The sequence below is a fragment of the Salvelinus namaycush genome, chromosome 2 (genome assembly GCF_016432855.1).
Source record: "Salvelinus namaycush isolate Seneca chromosome 2, SaNama_1.0, whole genome shotgun sequence".
Taxonomy (NCBI): domain Eukaryota; kingdom Metazoa; phylum Chordata; class Actinopteri; order Salmoniformes; family Salmonidae; genus Salvelinus; species Salvelinus namaycush.
Genome location: NC_052308.1, coordinates 30934818 through 30954429, shown reverse-complemented (window position 1 = coordinate 30954429; position 19612 = coordinate 30934818). Strand labels below are relative to the sequence as shown.

General features: G+C 44.7%; 1 protein-coding gene across 1 annotated transcript; it reads left to right on the top strand.

Moving 5' to 3' along the window:
• Nucleotides 1-2768: 2768 nt before the first annotated feature.
• Nucleotides 2769-9059, top strand: ip6k2b (inositol hexakisphosphate kinase 2b). The gene is made up of 3 exons (XM_039011248.1): nucleotides 2769-3352; nucleotides 6654-6885; nucleotides 7034-9059. The coding sequence occupies exons 1-3, from the start codon at nucleotides 3136-3138 to the stop codon at nucleotides 7977-7979; spliced, it is 1395 nt and encodes a 464-aa protein (XP_038867176.1). The 5' UTR covers nucleotides 2769-3135; the 3' UTR covers nucleotides 7980-9059.
• The last annotated feature ends 10553 nt before the right edge of the window (nucleotides 9060-19612 follow it).

The following is a 19612-nucleotide window of genomic DNA, read 5'->3' as shown; positions in this document are numbered from 1 at the left end:
AGGAAAGACAACCATGCAGAGCCCTTCTCTTCACTATCAGTTTCTGTCTCCTTCCTTCTGCCAGTTTCTCTTTCCCTCTACAACTATCTCTTTCTGCTCTTTATCAGCTGATAAGAATAACAAGGCAAACAGGTTAAATGGATGGCAAACTGCTTAGAAAATCTATTTCACTTTCCCTCTCTGTGTTCCTCCCCACATAAAAAAACTACAGTTTACTATAGAATACTACAACTTACTATAGAATTATGTGGTAAACTGTAGTATACTGTACAATACTATACTACACACTGTACTATCCCTCAATCATGTGTAGTACTTAGTATAGATTTTTTTTGTATACTGTAGAATACTATGGTAAATACTACAGAAATGTCAGCAAAAAATACAATTTTTAAACTATAATAAATACTACAGTATTTAATTTGCATATACCCTGCCCATTCCCCTCCCCCATGTCCCAATTTGAACCACCACAAGTGAGAAACCTACATGCCAAGTATAGACAATATATTGTGTTCTCTACGGGTTATAAAGAGGATCAGAAATGCTGAATGCTGTTCAGTACCAGTGGTGGAAAAGTACCCAATTGTCATACTTGAGTAAAGTAATAATATCTTAATAGAAAATGACTCAAGGAAAAGACATCCAGTAAAATTCTTCTTGAGTAGAAGTTTTAAGGTATTTTATTTTAAATATATTTAAGTATCAAAAATAAATGTAATTGCTACGATATACATAAGTATCAAAAATAAAAGTTTACATCGTTTCAAATTCCTCATATTAAGCAAACCTGACCGCACCATTTAATTTAATTATTTTTTTAACTTGTGGATAACCAGGGGCATACTCCAACACTCAGACATAATTTACAAACAAAGCATTTTGATGGTGCCCGGAGCAGAAGGCAGACGCTTTACGTGCCCCCAACCGATTGTGTTTTTTTTGTTTGTTTATCTGCGTTGTCTGTAACTTATTTTTTTACTCTTTTGTACATAATGTTACCGCTATCGTCTCTTATGACTGAAAATAACTTCTAGACATCAGGACTGCTATTACTCACCACGGACTAGCAGAATCCTTTTTCTTCTTTCACGACTTTGACGAGCCCGAGGCGGAGGATATACGGCTCCCTCGGGAACAGCCCCCAACCCCAGTGATCTACGTGAAGAGGAGGCGGAGAAAGAGAGGCCGGAGAGCGAGCTGCCTTCTGAGAAGTCGGAGGCGATCTAATAAACCCCCACTTCCCTCAATTCTGCTAGCAAACATGCAATCTTTGGACAATAAAATGGACGAGTTACTGGGAAGATTAAACTACCAACGGGACATTAAAAACTGTAACATCTTATGCTTCACGGAGTCGTGGCTGAACGACGACAATATTAACATACTGGCCGGTTATACGATGAGGGGTGGCGGTCTTTGTATTTTTGTAAACAACAGCTGGAAGTCTCAAGCTATTACTCGCCTGAGGTAGAGTTTCTCATGATAAGCTGTAGACCACACTACATACCGAGAGAGTTTTCATCTGTATTCTTTGTAGCTGTTTACATACCACCACAGTCAGAGGCTGGCACTAAGATAGCATTGAATGAGTTGTATTCTGCCATATGCAAACAAGAAAATGCTCACCCAGAGGAGGCGCTCCTAGTAGTCGGGAACCTTAATGCAGAGACACTTAAATCAGTTTTACCTCATTTCTATCAGCATGTTAAATGTGCAACCAGAAGGAAAAGAACTCTGGACCACCTATACTCTACACACAGAGATGCATACAAATCTCTCTCTCTCTCTCTCTCTCTCTCTCTCTCTCTCTCTCTCTCTCTCTCTCTCTCTCTCTCTCTCTCTCTCTCTCTCTCTCTCTCTCTTCCCCCCCCCCCCCCCCCCCCCCCCCAATGGCATTGAGAAGTACACCACATCTGTCATTGGCTTCATCTATATGTGCATTGATGGCGTCGTCCCCACAATGACTGTACGTACATACCCCAACCAGAAGCCATGGATTACAGGCAGCATCCGCACTGAGCTAAAGGGTAGAGCTTATAAGAAACCCTGCTATGCCCTCCAACGAACCATCAAACAGGCAAAGCGTCAATACAGGACTAAGATCGAGTCGTACTACACCGGCTCTGACGCTCGTCAGATACAGATACCCCCAGTACAGATACCCCCCAAAACTACTTAAATAGCACTTCAAAGTATTTTTACTTAAGTACTTTACACCACCGTTCAGAACCAAGTCCTTAATATCTACAGAAAATCTTTTGGTATTTCTCCAGTAGGTTTCCTCAATGAGAAACTCCACCTTCAGTAAATACTACAGTCAACAAAAACACTACAGTAAATACTACATTAAAGCCTGCAAAAGCACTACAGTGAATACTATAGTATTTTTTCACGTGGATCTCTCTCTCCCAGATTCAAATTCTCTTCTGCAGTGGCATCGGAATGCTAAGTAGAATTTTTCAGAAGCAGTAACCAATTCAACAGACATTAACGTATCGGCCTATGTATTTGATGTGTTTTTGTATCTGCCTGTCTGTTTTCTATGGTCATTCATTTCTCTCTCTCTCTCTCTGTGTCTCTCTCTCTCTCTCTGTGTCTCTCTCTCTCTCTCTCTCTCTCTCTGCAGTGTTCTCCTTCCTTTGTTTGCTTGTTCCTGATCTCAGTGCTTAGTTCCCACCCAACAACAGCTGCTGAGCTCTGATAGGCTGAAGCGGGTATGAGGCGGGGCCGACCTGTTTTTATATTTTTCTTGCTCTGAGCTCAGTACAGACCCCAGTTCAGTATCGGCGACAGACAGAGTCAGGAACAACCTACACTCGCTCTCACACACAACCTACAGCCCCAGACCTGTCGAAAATAACGATTTACTAGCACTACGTACACAGGGAGATTCCCTTAACCCAAACCTGGACTATACAACTCTGCTTTCGGACCAGGATAGCACGGGGAACTAAACGTTTTTTCTCTTCTCCTTCCTGCTGCACCCTTTCTTTTTCCTGCTGTGGTCTCTGCTGTCCTAGCAGGTGTCCACTAACGCCCCCCAGCGAAAAAGAGCGGTACAGCCAGAAGATAGGCAGCCCAAGCAGCCTCATCGTGGGCCCCTCCAGTTTAGCTGTCCGATGCGGAGTGAGGATGAGTCCTGCTCTAGAAGCCCTTATGCAGGCAGACGGGACGCTCCCCTATCCCGGGAAAGGGGTGATGCTTGAGCCCTTTGTGCACCAGGTGGGGGGCCACTCTTGCGTGCTGCGTTTCGGCGACCAGACCATCTGCAAGCCCCTCATCCCCCGAGAACACCAGTTCTACAAGAGCCTGCCCCCTGAAATGAGGAAGTTCACCCCCCAGTACAGAGGTAAGCTTATTCCCTGATCCAACCTTAACCTACAATATAACGCTACTATCATCTGAATAACATCCATTATGCTGTGTGCGCCACTGCTACTGCCCCGTATTTCTCTCCCCATCTCCCATCTTCTCTCTCTCTTTCTATACCTCCACCTCTTCATCTCTCTCTTCGTCTCTCTCCACTGATATGGTCAGCTGGAGTGTTTTGTAACATTAGCTGCATTTAGGATTACAGAAGGTCACTGGAGATGGCAGTACCACAGCAGCACAAAGGGATTCGTTTCATGGTGGGGCTTAAGTGGGGGGCTGGGGACAGACAGTATGTGACTGCATGATACATCAGGGCTCTGCAGTGTCAGGTTATGTAATGGTGGTGGGGGTGTGTATGACAGGATCTTAATCTCCTGATGGACAGGTGTGACCCAGGCATTCTGCATTAGACAGAGACAACCCTCCCTCACAAACACGCAAAGGTGTCCTTGGTTGGGTGTCAGTCACACAAACAGGATTTAATGTGTTTTATATTATATTCTGTTCCATTGGATTCTATCACCTTTGAAATATCACAGAGGACCAACAGTATCCCTATCTTGTCTGCTCAGACCATAGTCGGCCCCAGGCCCTCTCCTGAGAGTAGGGATAAAAGCCCAGTAGCCCTGCGCCTGCCCGCATCTCCGAAGAGGGCTAAAGTTTCTGGAGGAAGGATCCAGTTCCCAGCATACTCAATAATAATGGGGCTGATCATCAGGGACGGAATGCTGAGTGGGAGAGATAGCAGTGTCTGACTGGACATCAGCCTGTCATGGATAGTTAAAAAAAGGTTAAATAAAGAAATGTATGGTTAACGAATACACACACAAACACTCTCACACACCTTGGGTGGAATATCTCACTCTGTGTTGTTTTTCGTTGACCATGATGCTACATACCGGTGCCTCCTGACACTTGCACTCACAGATCGGCCTACACACGCACATCTCACACACACTTTCTATTACGTCACTCCTACCCTGGTTATGTGACTGAGTTGAGGCACTAGCGTGGTATCTGACTCCGCAGCAATGCGTCGTGGAACTATAAAAAACCCCAGTGTTATTTGGATGGGAGATGAAGCTGTAGAAAGAAGAGCACAGACGTCTGGTGACACTGAGAATATTCCATAACAAACACACTCACTTCTGCTCAAAACACTTTTACACACACTCTCACACTCTTACAAACGTATGTTGGCCCATATACAGTCACGTTCACACACTCGCATACTCAAAAAGCACATGAGTCGCAGGCACTTAAACACTCATCCTCACATGCCCCGCTGACAGTGCAGCTCTGACAGTTGAAACAGGCCTGGCCAGTAGAGAGTTAACTGCTGCAGGGTAGTGACATCACTGTGCATGACACACTCAAGGCGGGAGCTGCAGAGGAGAGATAAGCCCTGGGTCCCATTGTCCTCCATGTCACTGGCCAACACACCCGTTATCACCTCATACACATAGGCCCTAATGAAGGATCTGTCTTGATGCTGCAGAGAACCTTTCCTCCAGTGTAAACCAGGGATGTTTTTGTTTGTATTTCAGAAAGGCTGGGATTTGCTTTTGTTTTCAGTCTTATTATCATGTTTATATTCAATGGGATGCTGAATATCCATCCTCCTCCCTATCTCTCTCCATCTCCCAATCCCTCCCTCTCTCTAATTTATCTGTCAGCCCCTGCAGCTGTGATGTATGCTCTTCCTGTCTTAACACCCACTGCCACCTTGCCCCAGCCTGCAGAGAGGGTTGCAATACACAGGCCCTTCTATAGGGGTTTATTAGGTAGAGTAGGGTAGGGGTGTGTGCATGTTTGGGAACGCATCATAAATGATCCCAGGAATAAGTAACAGTGTGTACAGTTTTCTATGAAAGTGTTCCGGAGACCCACCACCCTGTCCAGCCCACCACCCTCCTCCCCACCACTCCATCCATCCCTTCCCTTTTTAATTTGTTAGTGTGTTTGGATTATTGCCTTGAAATGCTGTATAAAAAGGCAAGTCAGACCTGAATGGACTCTTAAAACAGAGAGGCGGTGCACACAAAATGCCCGACTTGATGGAACTGTTGTATCTTTATGAAATATAATTCAGGTGTGTTGTTGTCGTGGTTGTTTTTGAGTTTATACAGTGTATCTTTGCTGTCATTTCTTTTGGGTTGCCTTGAAACATTGTAACACTATGTGTATCAGTTAATGTGTGGTTCTGGGTGGGTTTGGTAGTTTCTCAATAAAGGTTGGACTGAGTGTCATACATTCAAGCCTCCTGTGGTGTTTGTGTATCTCTTTGCTTCTTGGGTTCATTCTCACGTACACATTTAAAGTACTTGGAAACACATACATTGTTGTTGATGCTGCCTCCTTGCCCCCCTACCCGCTCTCTCTCTGCTGCCTCCTTGCCCCCCTAACCGCTCTCTCTCTGCTGCCTCCTTGCCCCCCTACCCGCTCTTTCTCTGCTGCCTACTTGACCCCATACCCGCTCTCTCTCTCTGCTGCCTCCTTGACCCCATACCCGCTCTCTCTCTCTGCTGCCTCCTTGACCCCATACCCGCTCTCTCTCTCTGCTGCCTCCTTGACCCCATACCCACTCTCTCTCTCTGCTGCCTCCTTGCCCCCCTACCCGCTCTCTCTCTGCTGCCTCCTTGACCCCATACCCGCTCTCTCTCTGCTGCCTCCTTGACCCCATACCCGCTCTCTCTCTCTGCTGCCTCCTTGACCCCATACCCGCTCTCTCTCTCTGCTGCCTCCTTGACCCCATACCCGCTCTCTCTCTCTGCTGCCTCCTTGACCCCATACCCGCTCTCTCTCTCTGCTGCCTCCTTGACCCCATACCCGCTCTCTCTCTGCTGCCTCCTTGACCCCATACCCGCTCTCTCTCTCTACTGCCTCCTTGACCCCATACCCGCTCTCTCTCTCTGCTGCCTCCTTGACCCCATACCCGCTCTCTCTCTCTGCTGCCTCCTTGCCCCCATACCCGCTCTCTCTCTCTGCTGCCTCCTTGCCTCCCTACCCGCTCTCTCTTCTGCCACCTTGCCCCCTTACCCGCTCTCTCTTTGCTCCCTCAATAGGAAAACCTGTGTTTGTTTGTTTGTTTGTCTTTCACTTTACAGAGTGTATTTGGCTGGAAGCAGGACCCAGTTGGTAAGAACTGCCTATGACTAACCAGTTACTGTGAGGTTTTGGCTTCAGCATAGCATTATAAAATTAAAAATCCAATGCCGGGTACTAACCGCCTTCCTATCGTTCTCTTTCCCGCTTCCCTCCATCTCTCCCTCTCTCAGGTGTGGTGTCAGTCAGCTTTGAGGAAGATGAAGAGGGCAACCTGTGTCTCATCGCTTACCCCCTCCACAATGAACCAGAGAACATGGAAAACAAGGACCCCTCAGCTGACTGCGAGCCTAAGAACAAGATGATCAAGTGGGGCAACAAGAAATCATCGTCCCTACTGCTGGATAATGACAACTACAGCAAAGACCGGGCCAGACAGAGCACTAAAGAGAACAAGAGCAAAAGGTGAGCACATACACAGTTACATCGGTACACATACTGTATATACAAATATATTCAAACACCAACATAGATTCATAGATTCTATACAGCAAATATGTACTGTATGGTGATTGGCAGATATCTAACCTCTCTTTCCTCTCTCTGTGTGTAGTTATAACGGTGCGGAGGTGCAGCAGCAGGCTGAGGTACTCCGCTACAGCCTAGATCGGAAGCAGATCAAACACAACCCCTGGAGTCTGAAATGCCACCAGCAGCACCTCCAGAGGATGAAGGAGAACTCCAAACACCGCAACCAATACAAATTCATCCTGTTGGAGAACCTGACGTGGCGTCACGCGGTGCCGTGCGTGCTGGACCTGAAGATGGGCACGCGGCAGCATGGTGACGACGCGTCAGAGGAGAAGAAGGCCAACCAGATCCGCAAATGTCAACAGAGCACTTCCGCCTCCATCGGTGTCCGGCTTTGTGGCATGCAGGTGTACCAGTCAGACTCAGGCCAGCTGATGTTCATGAACAAGTACCACGGGAGGAAGCTGAGCCTGCCGGGCTTCAAAGAGGCCCTTTTCCAGTTCTTCCACGATGGGCAGCGTCTGAGGCACGAGCTGCTCTCCCCGGTGCTGCGGAAGCTCCGGGAGATGCAGGAAACCCTGGAGTCCTGCGAGTCCTACCGCTTCTACTCCTCCTCCCTCCTCATCATCTATGATGGGGAGCCCCCCCGCCCTCGCGCCCCCACTCGACCCCGCCACCGCGGAGGAGAGGAGGGTGATGAGGACGAGCCCTCAGATGAGGAAGAGGAAGAGGGGGCGTTTGGGTTCACCCGTGGCTCGGCAGCTGGCAGCAGTGCTGGCGGGAGCAGTAACGGTAGCAGTAGCAGTAACGGTAGCAGTAACGGTAGCGTCGGTCGCTCGTCCCGTGGTGCAGCAGGGGAGGCCAGCAGCCCAGCAGTGGATGTGAGGATGATAGACTTTGCTCATACGACGTGTCGCCATTATGGGGAGGACAGTGTTGTGCATGAGGGTCAGGACAGCGGCTACATATTCGGCCTGCAAAACCTCATCACCATCATCTCCCAGCTGGAGGAGCACAGCGCCGACTAAAGACTGAGCCTCCACTCTGGGAAACTCAAACCTAACCTGGGAATAACAGCACTGAGCTGTAGCTGTAGCCCTGCTTTACCCTCCTCCGCCAATGGCCTGGTCCTAATGGCCACCACACGGCCGGGGGTCTGACCCCCCACCTACTGTAGGGGACAACCAGGGAGCTTCTGGCCCGGGGGAGAGGCCACCCTGGAGTCGGTTCTGCACTCCCCACCCTCCCCCTGAACCAACACGGGACAGGACCACTTGTGCACTCGTTTGCACCTTGTCTCTTTGACTGTTCTTTCTCTCTTTCTTCCTTTCTTTCTATTCTATGTGGTGGGAGAGATTGTGTCTGAGACTCTGGTCTATTAACAGGCTCAGGGACTCCTGTATCGTCCTGTCCTCCTTTCCTCTCGTTTCCACCTCTCTGCTCCTCTGTTACAGACTGTTTTCTTTACTGTATGGTCTCTCTGAGAGAGAGACGTAAAGCTTAAGTGTAGTTCTGGGAGTCAGACTTGGTGCTTATTAAACTGTAAGGTGACATGAGGTGTTTGTGGATGGAGTTTGGACTGATGTTCCCCCAACAGCACAGCACACACGAGTGGGGGTTGCTTCTGTACAGACTGAACGGGGCTGGCAGCTTTGTAACGAGTGATCTCCTCGCTCTCCTATGGCTGACATTTCGTATTTCCACCATACTCCCCCCCCCCCCGTACTGTTTAGTCCCTAAATCATAGACATTTAAAGTAGGAGGTAGTAAGGGGATAACATCATTACTTTGTAACTTTCTTTGTTTGTCATTCCTGAAATGGTGACTGAAGAAGAGAATATATTGATTAGGACAATAAATACTATATAGAGAAAGTGTATATAGAATCTTTATTTATTTGAAATATTTCTTAAAAATAAACAAAACAAAAAAATGAGAAACAAAATGGAGAAAATAATTACTACATTCCATATTACTGTTCTAAATGTTCTGTTCTGATGACATTAGTGAATATAGTTTTTTTGCAAGATACCTCTCTTGTATACCTGTGTGTCAACAGTATGTTGTATGTTGGAAGTAAAATAAAGACATTTCTTTGTGGAAAAGCACTTTTCTGTCATTGAGCGCATAATACTTCTAGGAAAGGGATGGGAGGGGCACGGGGTGTTGTAAAATAAGGGGGGGGGGGGTTGTGAGAGGAAAGACAGTATATAGAAATGACAGGGCTGTTAAATTGACCAGTGAAATACTCTTGTGTCACCATGGCACACCACACTTGCAGGAAGGAAGTCAGTTTAAATAAGCCATCCTGTGGGAAAATGAGTCACTTCTTCTACACAGGTGTGGTTCATGGAGAGAATGAAGAGGACTGCATCTGATGTCACTCCTTCACCCTGTCCACCCAGTTACACCTCTTTCACAGCCAAGGGCAATGGCAGTTCACAATTCAATTAAAACAATTAACTAAATCGAGTTTTGATGATCTAATTTAGAGAATGTCCCTTTGCCTGTCAATGGACTAGTCTTGGGGTCTATGAGTGCACAAAGGAAAAATAAGGACACTTTCCATTACATGCGTCACACTATTTGAGAGTTTATCCTATTATGCAGTTAAGGTGTTTTTCTTTGTTTTCAGTCCGGCTGAGACGTCTGTGACTGCCACGCCTGTTGTAGCACGTTTATGATCCTCGCATTAGGGCTCCCTCAGATTATTCTCCGCAATCCAGGAAAACTACAAGAGAGGAAAACATTGTGTAAAGCAGTAGGCTGGTAGAACCAGGGAGTGGTGTGATGTTGGCTGATGCAAGTTGTTGCCATGGCAATCTCCCTAAGTAACCTTATGGGTTTACATGTACCCTCTGACCCTCGTATTGGAAGCCGTTGTTTCCGAGTGGCAGCAGAACCTTTGTTCCACATCCAAATCGGCTTACCAGGATTGGAAAATGCTGGAAAATGCTGAACTGTAATACCACAGCTTGATAATGTGGAAAGTATGTGAGGAATGCTGCTTCACACTACAGGCATGGCTCACCTGCTGCTTATAGAAGCATGTGTGAGATAGTTGGAGGGGCGAAGTAACAGGATATATAAAGAGGCTTAGAGGCCTTTATCAGTAGTGGAGCTGTAAACTGAGCAGTGATGGGTTGTTAAAGTGGAGTGTTGGTTTAGAGACACCGGATATGATTTGTACTTGTCAGATGGAGGCCTAGGCTGTGGAGGGCGGCTTGATTATGCCCCATGAAGGGCACATGGCGCCTGGGGAAAAGTCACGCAGACTCCTGCCAACCCCTATGTCCACCATTTTTATTTATTTATTTATTTCACCTTTATTTAACCAGGTAGGCAAATTGAGAACACGTTCTCATTTACAATTGCGACCTGGCCAATATAAAGCAAAGCAGTTCGACACATACAACAACACATAGTTACACATGGAGTAAAACAAACATACAGTCAATAATACAGTGAAAAATAAGTCTATATACAATGTGAGCAAGTGAGGTGAGATAAGGGAGGTGAAGGCAAATAAAATATATATATAAATAAAATATAAAAAAAGGCCATGGTGGCGAAGTAAATACAATATAGCAAGTAAAAAAACACTGGAATGGTTGGTTTGCAGTGGAAGAAGGTTCAAAGTAGAGATAGAAATAAAGGGGTGCAAAGGAGCAAAATAAATAAATACAGTAGGTAAAGAGGTAGTTGTTTGGGCTAAATTATAGATGGGCTATGTACAGGTGCAGTAATCTATGAGCTGCTCTGACAGCTGGTGCTTAAAGCTAGTGAGGGAGATAAGTGTTTCCAGTTTCAGAGATTTTTGTAGTTCGTTCCAGTCATTGGCAGCAGAGATGTGTATGATCCACCATGATCCGGTCCCACCCGGTATGAGCTGAGTGGCTCACTCAATCAGGGCCTGCAGTCAGACGACCCACATACACAGACACTGTGTGTGTTCCATCCATTCATTCACCCATGATACACTGATACTAGGGCCTCTACTGTGTACTGTACCAAGCCTTGCACTCATCTCTGCTTACAGTAAGACTCAAAGTCAAGGATCGTAAGGGGGAAGCTACAAAAGGAATCATAAACACATCCATAATTGTACAGCAGATTTCCAAATTGTTAGCCCTGCCTCTTACGTCACAACTTAGAGTACTAAAGTCGCATTGCGTTCAAGGACAGTTTCAATAGGAATCCATCTTGCTGTAGGCCCAATAACTGACGTCAATTAGAACTGCCGAGTCAATGCATCGACAAGGAAATCCTTTAATTACTGGAAATGTCATTAATTCATCTTCATTACCAAGTGGAAAACTGACAACTCATCCCCCTACCAGACACTGGACCAACACCAACATCAGCTATGAACTGATTTATCATCATAAGAAAGGCAGGGATCAGTTATTTCATCTGTGGTCAATTTCACACTCTTGTGCATATACCCTGCCTCTAGTTTTTCTAGTAAAATTGTGTAATTCGTTATCGTTATCAAGGTCGATAATAAAACTGAACTTGACCATAGTTAATCTCTTATCAGTCGCTCAGGCTTGCAGTTTGAAGCCCTTCACTGCTCTGCTTCTGTTCCTCATGCAGTCCTTTTGTAAATCCTTGTTCCAAGCTACTCGTTATGGTGCTCTGTAATTATAGGCCCTTTCATAAGCCTCTTCAGAAACCCTCTGTGGCTTTCTTTCTCTTACTGACTGGGATTTGGTGTGTACTTTTGTACTATGTTTGGGGGTGGAGGGGTATGTGTGTATAAGTGTGGGTGACTGTGTGGGTGACTGTGTGGGTGGGTGCATTTGATAATATAATAATATTATATGTTATTTAGCAGGCGCTTTTATCCAAAGCTCTGCGACTGTGATCTGAGGACATTGTGTTTCATCAAGGGAACATATGGAGAGGGAGGAAATAGAGATGGACGGGGAGGGATTAAAAAGTATGATAAATATTCATATACAACAGCATGAGGAATGATAATCTGTTTTGCACAAATCTAAACATAGTCAATAAATCTGCAATCCCTGTTCATCACATGAGCTCTGGCTTTGATGAATGACTGATGTGATGGAGGGTTAATTTTGTTAACAAAAAAATATTAATCAAACATCTATTTTTAAGGCAAAATAGACCCAGAAAAAAACTATAACTAAACAAACATGATTATTTATTTCAGTTGACTAAAATGAGAAGAGAAAAAATGTGTTCAGCAGTGGGAAGGACGGGTCACACCAGGCAAACACAGCCTACATCAGCTGGTAAGCTGCAGTGGAGCAATCGATCAGTGTGGGCAGATCAGCAGACAGGCTGATCTCTGGCTCCAACTCCGCTTATGCACATTGTGCATGTGACTCTTGCTTCCCCTAACTATCTCACCACCAGCTTTCTAGTTAGCTACCATTTGCCTGGTTAAAAAACATATGCTGCTTTACAAAATTAAAAACAATAGCAGCATTGAGTTTAATAATAAAACAACAGTCTAGCTATGTTTATCTCTCCCTTGAGTAGGCTATAGAAAAGTAGGCTATCTTTGAATATGTAATCTCATACAACCCTCATGCTTTTCCCACTGCATTTCATATACATGTTCTTTAGCCAACGTAGCCAAGTCTCCCTAAAGCTTGGTTGCAAATGGGTCTTCCAAATGGACAATGACCCCAAGCATACTTCCAAAGTTGTGGCAAAATGGTTTAAGGACAACAAAGTCAAAGTATTGGAGTGGCCATCACAAAGCCTGGACCTCAATCCTATAGAGAATTTGTGGGCAGAACTGAAAAAGTGTGTGCAAGCAAGGAGGCCTACAAACCTGACTCAGTTACTTACACCAGCTCAGTCAGGAGGAATGGGCCAAAATTCACCCAATTTATTGTGGGAAGGTTGTGGAAGGCTCCCCAAAACGTTTGACCCAAGTTAAACAATTTAAAGGCAACGCTACCAAATACTAATTAAGTGTATGTAAACTTCTGACCCATTGGGAATGTGATGAAAGAAATAAAAGCTGAAATAAATCATTCTCTCTACTATTATTCTGACATTTCACATTGTTAAAATAAAGTGGTGATCCTAACTGACCTAAGACAGGGAATTTTTACTAGGATTAAATGTCAGGAATTGTGAAAAACGGAGTTTAAATGTATTTGGCTAAGGTGTATGTAAACTTCCGACTTCAATTGTATGTTTGTCATATACTGTATTTGCTGTTGGGAAGAGAATATAATGTTATGCAGAAAAATACTTTGGTAGATCAAGGCTATGTATATTTGTGCACATAGAAGTCATTGATTTATGTTTACTATAGGTTAATGAGGCAATACAAATGTGATTTGACAAAAATTGAAGGGCATTTAGTTGACTAAAATGTCCCACTGTTTTCGTCATTTTGACAATGACTAGATTAAATCATTATTCAAATGACAAAAATGTGACTAAGACTTAACGATATTTTAGTCAAAATGACTAAGACTAAATTTTAAAAAGAGTGCCAAAATTAACACTGACAAGATGTGGAGTAGAACTCCCTAATGTCTCTCTGTCTAGTGTTTTTCTTTCTCTCCCTTGTTTTCTTTGGACGGTTCTGTGGGTTGTGTGTGTGTGTGTGTGTGTGTGTGTGTGTGTGTGTGTGTGTGTGTGTGTGTGTGTGTGTGTGTGTGTGTGTGTGTGTGTGTGTGTGTGTGTGTGTGTGTGTGTGTGTGTGTGTGTGTTACGTGCTCCACTTTCCACATTTTTGGGGATTTTCAGGTTGCCATAGTAACTGAATCAGTTCTGTAACAGTGACAAGTCTCCATGGCAACAGCACCAGTAGGCATGGAGGGGTTGGCGTGTTCCAGTTCACCAAACAGTTTAGCATTTTTAGGAAAGACCTCGAAAAAGGACAGAACAGAAAAGAGCTGAGATTTCACTTCAGTTGCAGCAGAACTTCAATTCCAGTACACATAAATCTGTTCAAATCTCATGCCATCCTTCTCTTTGGTATTATTTTCTCAAAGCTTTTCTATACAGATGATGGTCTTGCTCTTGCCTTGATCGTATTACAAGAGCAACACTTTGCCTCACAGTTGGGCTGACCTCGAAAAAACTGCCTCTTGGTCTAACTACTATATTATACTGTCCTGATTGGCCAGAAACTTCGACTTGTCACAATCTCACCTGCAGTTCATTAGGTTTTAAGAGCTTTATCAGGCTCTAATGAGGATAGTCATTGTATTAGGCCTTTCATAATGTAGGCTACTGATAACATTAATAATGCTGCCTACTAAGACCTACTGGCACCAAAGTTCTGGAACACTGTAAAGTCCATGGAGAATAAGAGCACCTCCTCCCAGCTGCCCACTGCACTGAGGCTAGGAAACACTGTCACCACCGATAAATGCACTATAATTGAGAATTTCAATAAGCATTTTTCTACGGCTGGCCATGCTTTCCACCTGGCTACCCCTACCTCGGTCAACTGCCCTGCACTCCCCACAGCAACTCGCCCAAGCCTCCCCGATTTCTCCTTCACCCAAATCCAGATAGCTGATCCTCTGAAAGAGCTGCAAAATCTGGTCCCCTACAAATCTGCCGGGCTAGACAATTTGGACCCTCTCTTTCTTAAATTATCTGCCGAAATTGTTGCAACCCCTATCACTAGCCTGTTCAACCTCTCTTTCGTATCGTCTGAGATTCCCAAAGATTGGAAAGCTGCCGCGGTCATCCCCTCTTCAAAGGGGGAGACACTCTAGACCCAAACTGCTACAGACCTATATCTATCCTACCCTGCCTTTCTACGGTCTTTGAAAGCCAAGTTAACAAACAGATTACCGACCATTTCAAATCCCACCGTATCTTCTCCGCTATGCAATCTGGTTTCAGAGCTGGTCATGGGTGCACCTCAGCCACGCTCAAAGGTCCTAAATGATATCATAACAGCCATCGATAAGAGACATTACTGTGCAGCCGTATTCATCGACCTGGCCAAGGCTTTCGACTCTGTCAAGTTTAGTTTTCTTTTTTTTCTACTGTATTATTGACTGTATGTTTTGTTTATTCCATGTGTAACTCTGTGTTGTTGTATATGTCAAACTGCTATGCTTTATCTTGGCCAGGTCGCAGTTGCAAATGAGAACTTGTTCTCAACTAGCCTACCTGGTTAAATAAAGGTGAAATTAAAAAATAAAAAAAATATGGGGGATTTGGCTAAAGCTGCAGGGGTAAGCGATGTGCAGTATCATTATTTAACGTGGTACATGGTTTAACCTCCTGCTGTTTGCTTTAAATGATCAACCACAACTAACCTTGATTGTATTGATTTGTAAGGGGCTAATGAAATACACAATGGGACATGGACTGTCTGTCTGTGTGTTAAGTGCCAGAGAATTGGGTATATTGTAGGTGACAGGATCGAAGGTCCTGTAGATTCTTGTCTGAGCTGATGTCCGTTCACCTCAGGCCGCCTTTTATCGTCTATCATCATTACCATTCAGACTTGTACCATCAGCATTGTGTTTTGTTTGTGTGATTGTGTTCAAGTCAGGGGAACCAGGCCCTGCCACCCACTGGGGAGCCAGCCCTGCCAGGGCCATTCAATCACAGGGAAAGCAAAAAAAAATACATTATTATTACAAAAATACTTTGAACCAACATGGAATAGACGTTGAATTGATGTCTGTGCCCAGTGGGTGTGCTGTGCTCGTTGTAAACTATGAATGCGCTTTTGAACGAGCTGTAGAAACAGAACTTTCAGCAAAGTGACCATAAGCACTGGCAAGACGTGACACACAGAGTAAAAAGGCCACGCACACGTGAAAAAATAGCACATCACAAAAAAAGCACCACGTACTGCGCAGGTCTGCCTGCATCAGGATTGTTGATGTCATCAGTGCGAACCATAGAGGTACCTATAGCTGAGAGACAACCAAAGGTGTTGTGCTGGAGATTGTAAGACAGGAGCACTGTGCTGTATCTGAACAGGTGCTTATATTACTTTTGAATGGGTCCAATGGGCCCTGGATATCAGCTGAGATCTGGCCGGCTATAATCACTGCGTGAATGGGGGTGTTCTTTACAGCTCAAAAACACTGTCCTCTGCCCCTATTTCCCCTGGTCCACTTCAATATTAGGGCACTTTTGTCTTATGACTTTGCCTCTTTGCTACAGTCATAGATTTAGAAGGGAATAGCTGACCTGACAGGTGTTATATATTTTAAAATGTTGATACAAAAAAAAACATGTATCATCACATACACCTGACCATCAAAACCCCACCATGATACATATAACAACCAAATAGACCGCTGATTGATTCTAAAACAGTGTAGTGTGAAGGTTAGTAAGATGAGCCTCCAATTATTGATAGACAATAACAGAGATCAGGGCTGAATTTACATTTTATTTTGAGTATATTGATGCATTTGTCATTGTGTTTTGCTGAGTTACTTATCAAGTACAATGCTAAAGTAATATTTCACCTGAACGAAGTAACCTGTGGCGGTTGTGAAAATATGCGATGACCCAATTTTTTTCTTCAGATTGCAATATTTACTTGTTTATTTGTTTGTTCATATGAACAAAGGATTTATATTGAAATATGACAGAGAGAGAGGAGAGAGAGAGAGAGAGAGACAGAGAGAGAGAGAGAGACAGAGAGAGAGAGAGAGACAGAGAGAGAGAGAGACAGAGAGAGAGAGCGACAGAGAGAGAGAGAGAGAGACAGAGAGAGAGAAAGAGAGAGAGTATGAATGCACTTGACCCTTCTGGCAGTCGCTGTGGTTGATGCTTGCATAAGACTGAAGGTCAGACATGAGCGCTGACTGCAGTTTTCCCTGTTCTGCAGCACTCAGAGTGAAGGGTCAAAGGTTGAAGGGTGATCTGATAGGGATGTACACGATGAGCTCTGTTCTACTGGTAAGGAACACAGTGTCTCATTTAGATAGGTACACAATGATCTCTGTTCTACTGGTACGGAACACAGTATCTCCTTTGGAGAACTGAGGTAGCCCAAAAATAACTTTATAACACCTACAGTATAACACAATATATCCAAAGAAAACACACCATCACACTTTATATTATAATATTTTCATTCTTTATCTTTCTCATACACACATACACATTTTACACAATCTAACATTCACATAATTCACAATAAAAAGCCAATACATGTACTGTATTCACTTTGAACCCTTAACATGGCCCATGCCCACCTCTCTGACCTCTGACGGGCCCTTTGTTCACGAGCTCTTTGATTTCTTCCTACTTCCTGAAAGAAAGTGTTCACATTTACCTGGTGCCTTTTGAAAGAAAATGTTCACACACACACCCTTTTATATGGTGACCAATTGTGGTTACCGCTATGTGGAATCAATTAGCAATCATGTATCATACATGTAGTTTAGATGTTTACACTTTACAAACACACATTTAATTTCTGTATTTTTTTTTGTACCTTTATTTAACTAGGCAACTCAGTTAAGAACAAATTCTTATATATAATGAAGGCCTACCAAACGCCTCCACGACAAGAGAGACACCACAACACTTCATAAAGAGAGAATTAAGACAACAACATAGCATGGCAGCAACACATGACAACACAGCATGGTAGCAACACCACATGACAACAACATGGTAGCAACACAACATGGAAGCAGCACAACGTCACGCCTGCTCCCACTTCCTCTCTCTGGCGCTGGAGGGCACTTCATTACACACACCTGTCGCCATCATTACACTCATCAGCGTTCATTGGACTCACCTGGACTCCTTTACTTTGTTGATTGCCCCTTTATATCTGTCTGCTCCTCAGTTTGTTCCCTGTGTCAACATTGACGTTGTTACGTTTTGCCCTGTCCAGACGCTGTTCTTATTTGTTTCTTGTCTATTATCCATTAAATGTTCATTCCCTGTACTTGCTTCCTTACAGAATGCTGACGCATCAGGGAGTTCTTGTTTTTTGTTTTTGGTGGTGACGTCAGGTCCTGGTGCCACCGCCGATGGAACCAGGGGTGTCTCAGCTGGCTCGTCGGGCTTCCACGCCTTAGCTGGCTCGAGAGGTTTCCTTGCCTCAGTTGGCTCGGCAGGCTCCCATCCCACGTCATGCCTCAGCTGGCTTGTCGGGCTCCTACGCCTTAGCCGGCTCATCAGGCTCCCACGCCTGAGCAGGATCGTCGGGCTTTCACGCCTCAGCCGGATTGTCGGGCTCCCACGCCTCAGCCGGATTGTCGGGCTCCCACGCCTCAGCCGGCTCGTCGGGCTCCCACGCCTCAGCCGGCTCGTTGGGCTTCTATGCCTCAGCCGGCTAGTCCAACGCCATGCCTCAGCCGGCCCGTCAGGCTCGCCCAGGTGGGATGCAGGGTGGTGCCCCTAGAGGGGGGGTACTGTCACGCCTGCTCCCGCTTCACCTCTCTGCCCTTCATTACGCACACCTGTCACCATCATTACATGCATCAGCGCTCATTGGACTCACCTGGACTCCTTTACTTTGTTGATTGCCCCTCTATATCGGTCTGCTCCTCAGTTTGTTCCCCATGCCAGCATTAATGTCGTTACTTTTTCCCCTGTCCAGACACTGTCCCTGTTTGTTTCTTGTCTATTATCCATTAAATGTTCACTCCCTGTACTTGCTTCTCATCTCCCAGTGTCGGTCCTTACACAACATGGTAGCAGCACAAAACATGGTACAAACATCTTGTGACAGGTATACAGAGATGACCAGTTTACAGAGGAGTATCGAGTGCGTTGACGTGTCCTGTAAGGAGCATTGGTGGCAAATCTGATGGCCGAATGGTAAAGAACATCCAGCCACTCGAGAGCACCCTTACCTGCCGATCTATAAATCACATCGCATGGATAGGATGGTCATATGAATCAGTGTTAGTTTGGCATCTGGGGTGAAAGAGGAGCGATTACAATAGAGGAAACCAATAGATTTAACCTTAGCCTGCAGCTCTGATATGTGCTGAGAGATATAGTATATATAGTAGACAAACCAGTTTAAAATCTATAGTTTTACCAAACGGTTAAGTGATTAACCATTCAGCGCAGTTGGATTAAGTGATGGTCAAATGTATTTAAACAAATGAGAAGAGAATCATAGGAAAAGTTTTGTGAGCGTTGCATTGTGAAAGGCAATTACTTTATATGAAAGATATTTCTAGATGAAACACTAGATGAAACACCGCCTGGCCTTGCTGCTATTCCAGTTTCAACTATTCTGCCTGCGGTTATGGAACCGCCACCTGTCCCAGACCTGTTGTTTTTCAACTCTTAATGATCGGCTATGAAAAGCCAACTGAAAATTATTCATGATTATTATTTGACCATGCTTGTCACTTATGAACATTTTTTAACATCTTGGCATAGTTCTGTTATAATCTCCACCCGGCACAGCCAGAAGAGGACTGGCCACCCCTCATAGCCTGGTTCCTCTCTAGGTTTCTTCCTAGGTTTTGGCCTTTCTAGGGAGTTTTTCCTAGCCACCGTGCTTCTACACCTGCATTACTAGCTGTTTGGGGTTTTAGGCTGGGTTTCTGTACAGCACTTCGAGATATTAGCTGATGTACGAAGGGCTATATAAAATAAACTTGATTGATTGATTGATTAGGTTTGGTGAAAAGTTCCTTTGTGATTAGGTGTGTTGTACTAAGTCAATTGAAAATGTGTTTAAAGTTGTGAAAAAACA

Bases quoted from the DNA above. Each gene is read 5' to 3' on its own strand.
- ip6k2b (XM_039011248.1), top strand. From the start codon at position 3,136: ATGAGTCCTGCTCTAGAAGCCCTTATGCAGGCAGACGGGACGCTCCCC. The intron at 3,353-6,653 runs GTAAGCTTATTC...TCCCTCTCTCAG, and splicing joins GTTCACCCCCCAGTACAGAG to GTGTGGTGTCAGTCAGCTTT. The intron at 6,886-7,033 runs GTGAGCACATAC...CTCTGTGTGTAG, and splicing joins AAAGAGAACAAGAGCAAAAG to TTATAACGGTGCGGAGGTGC.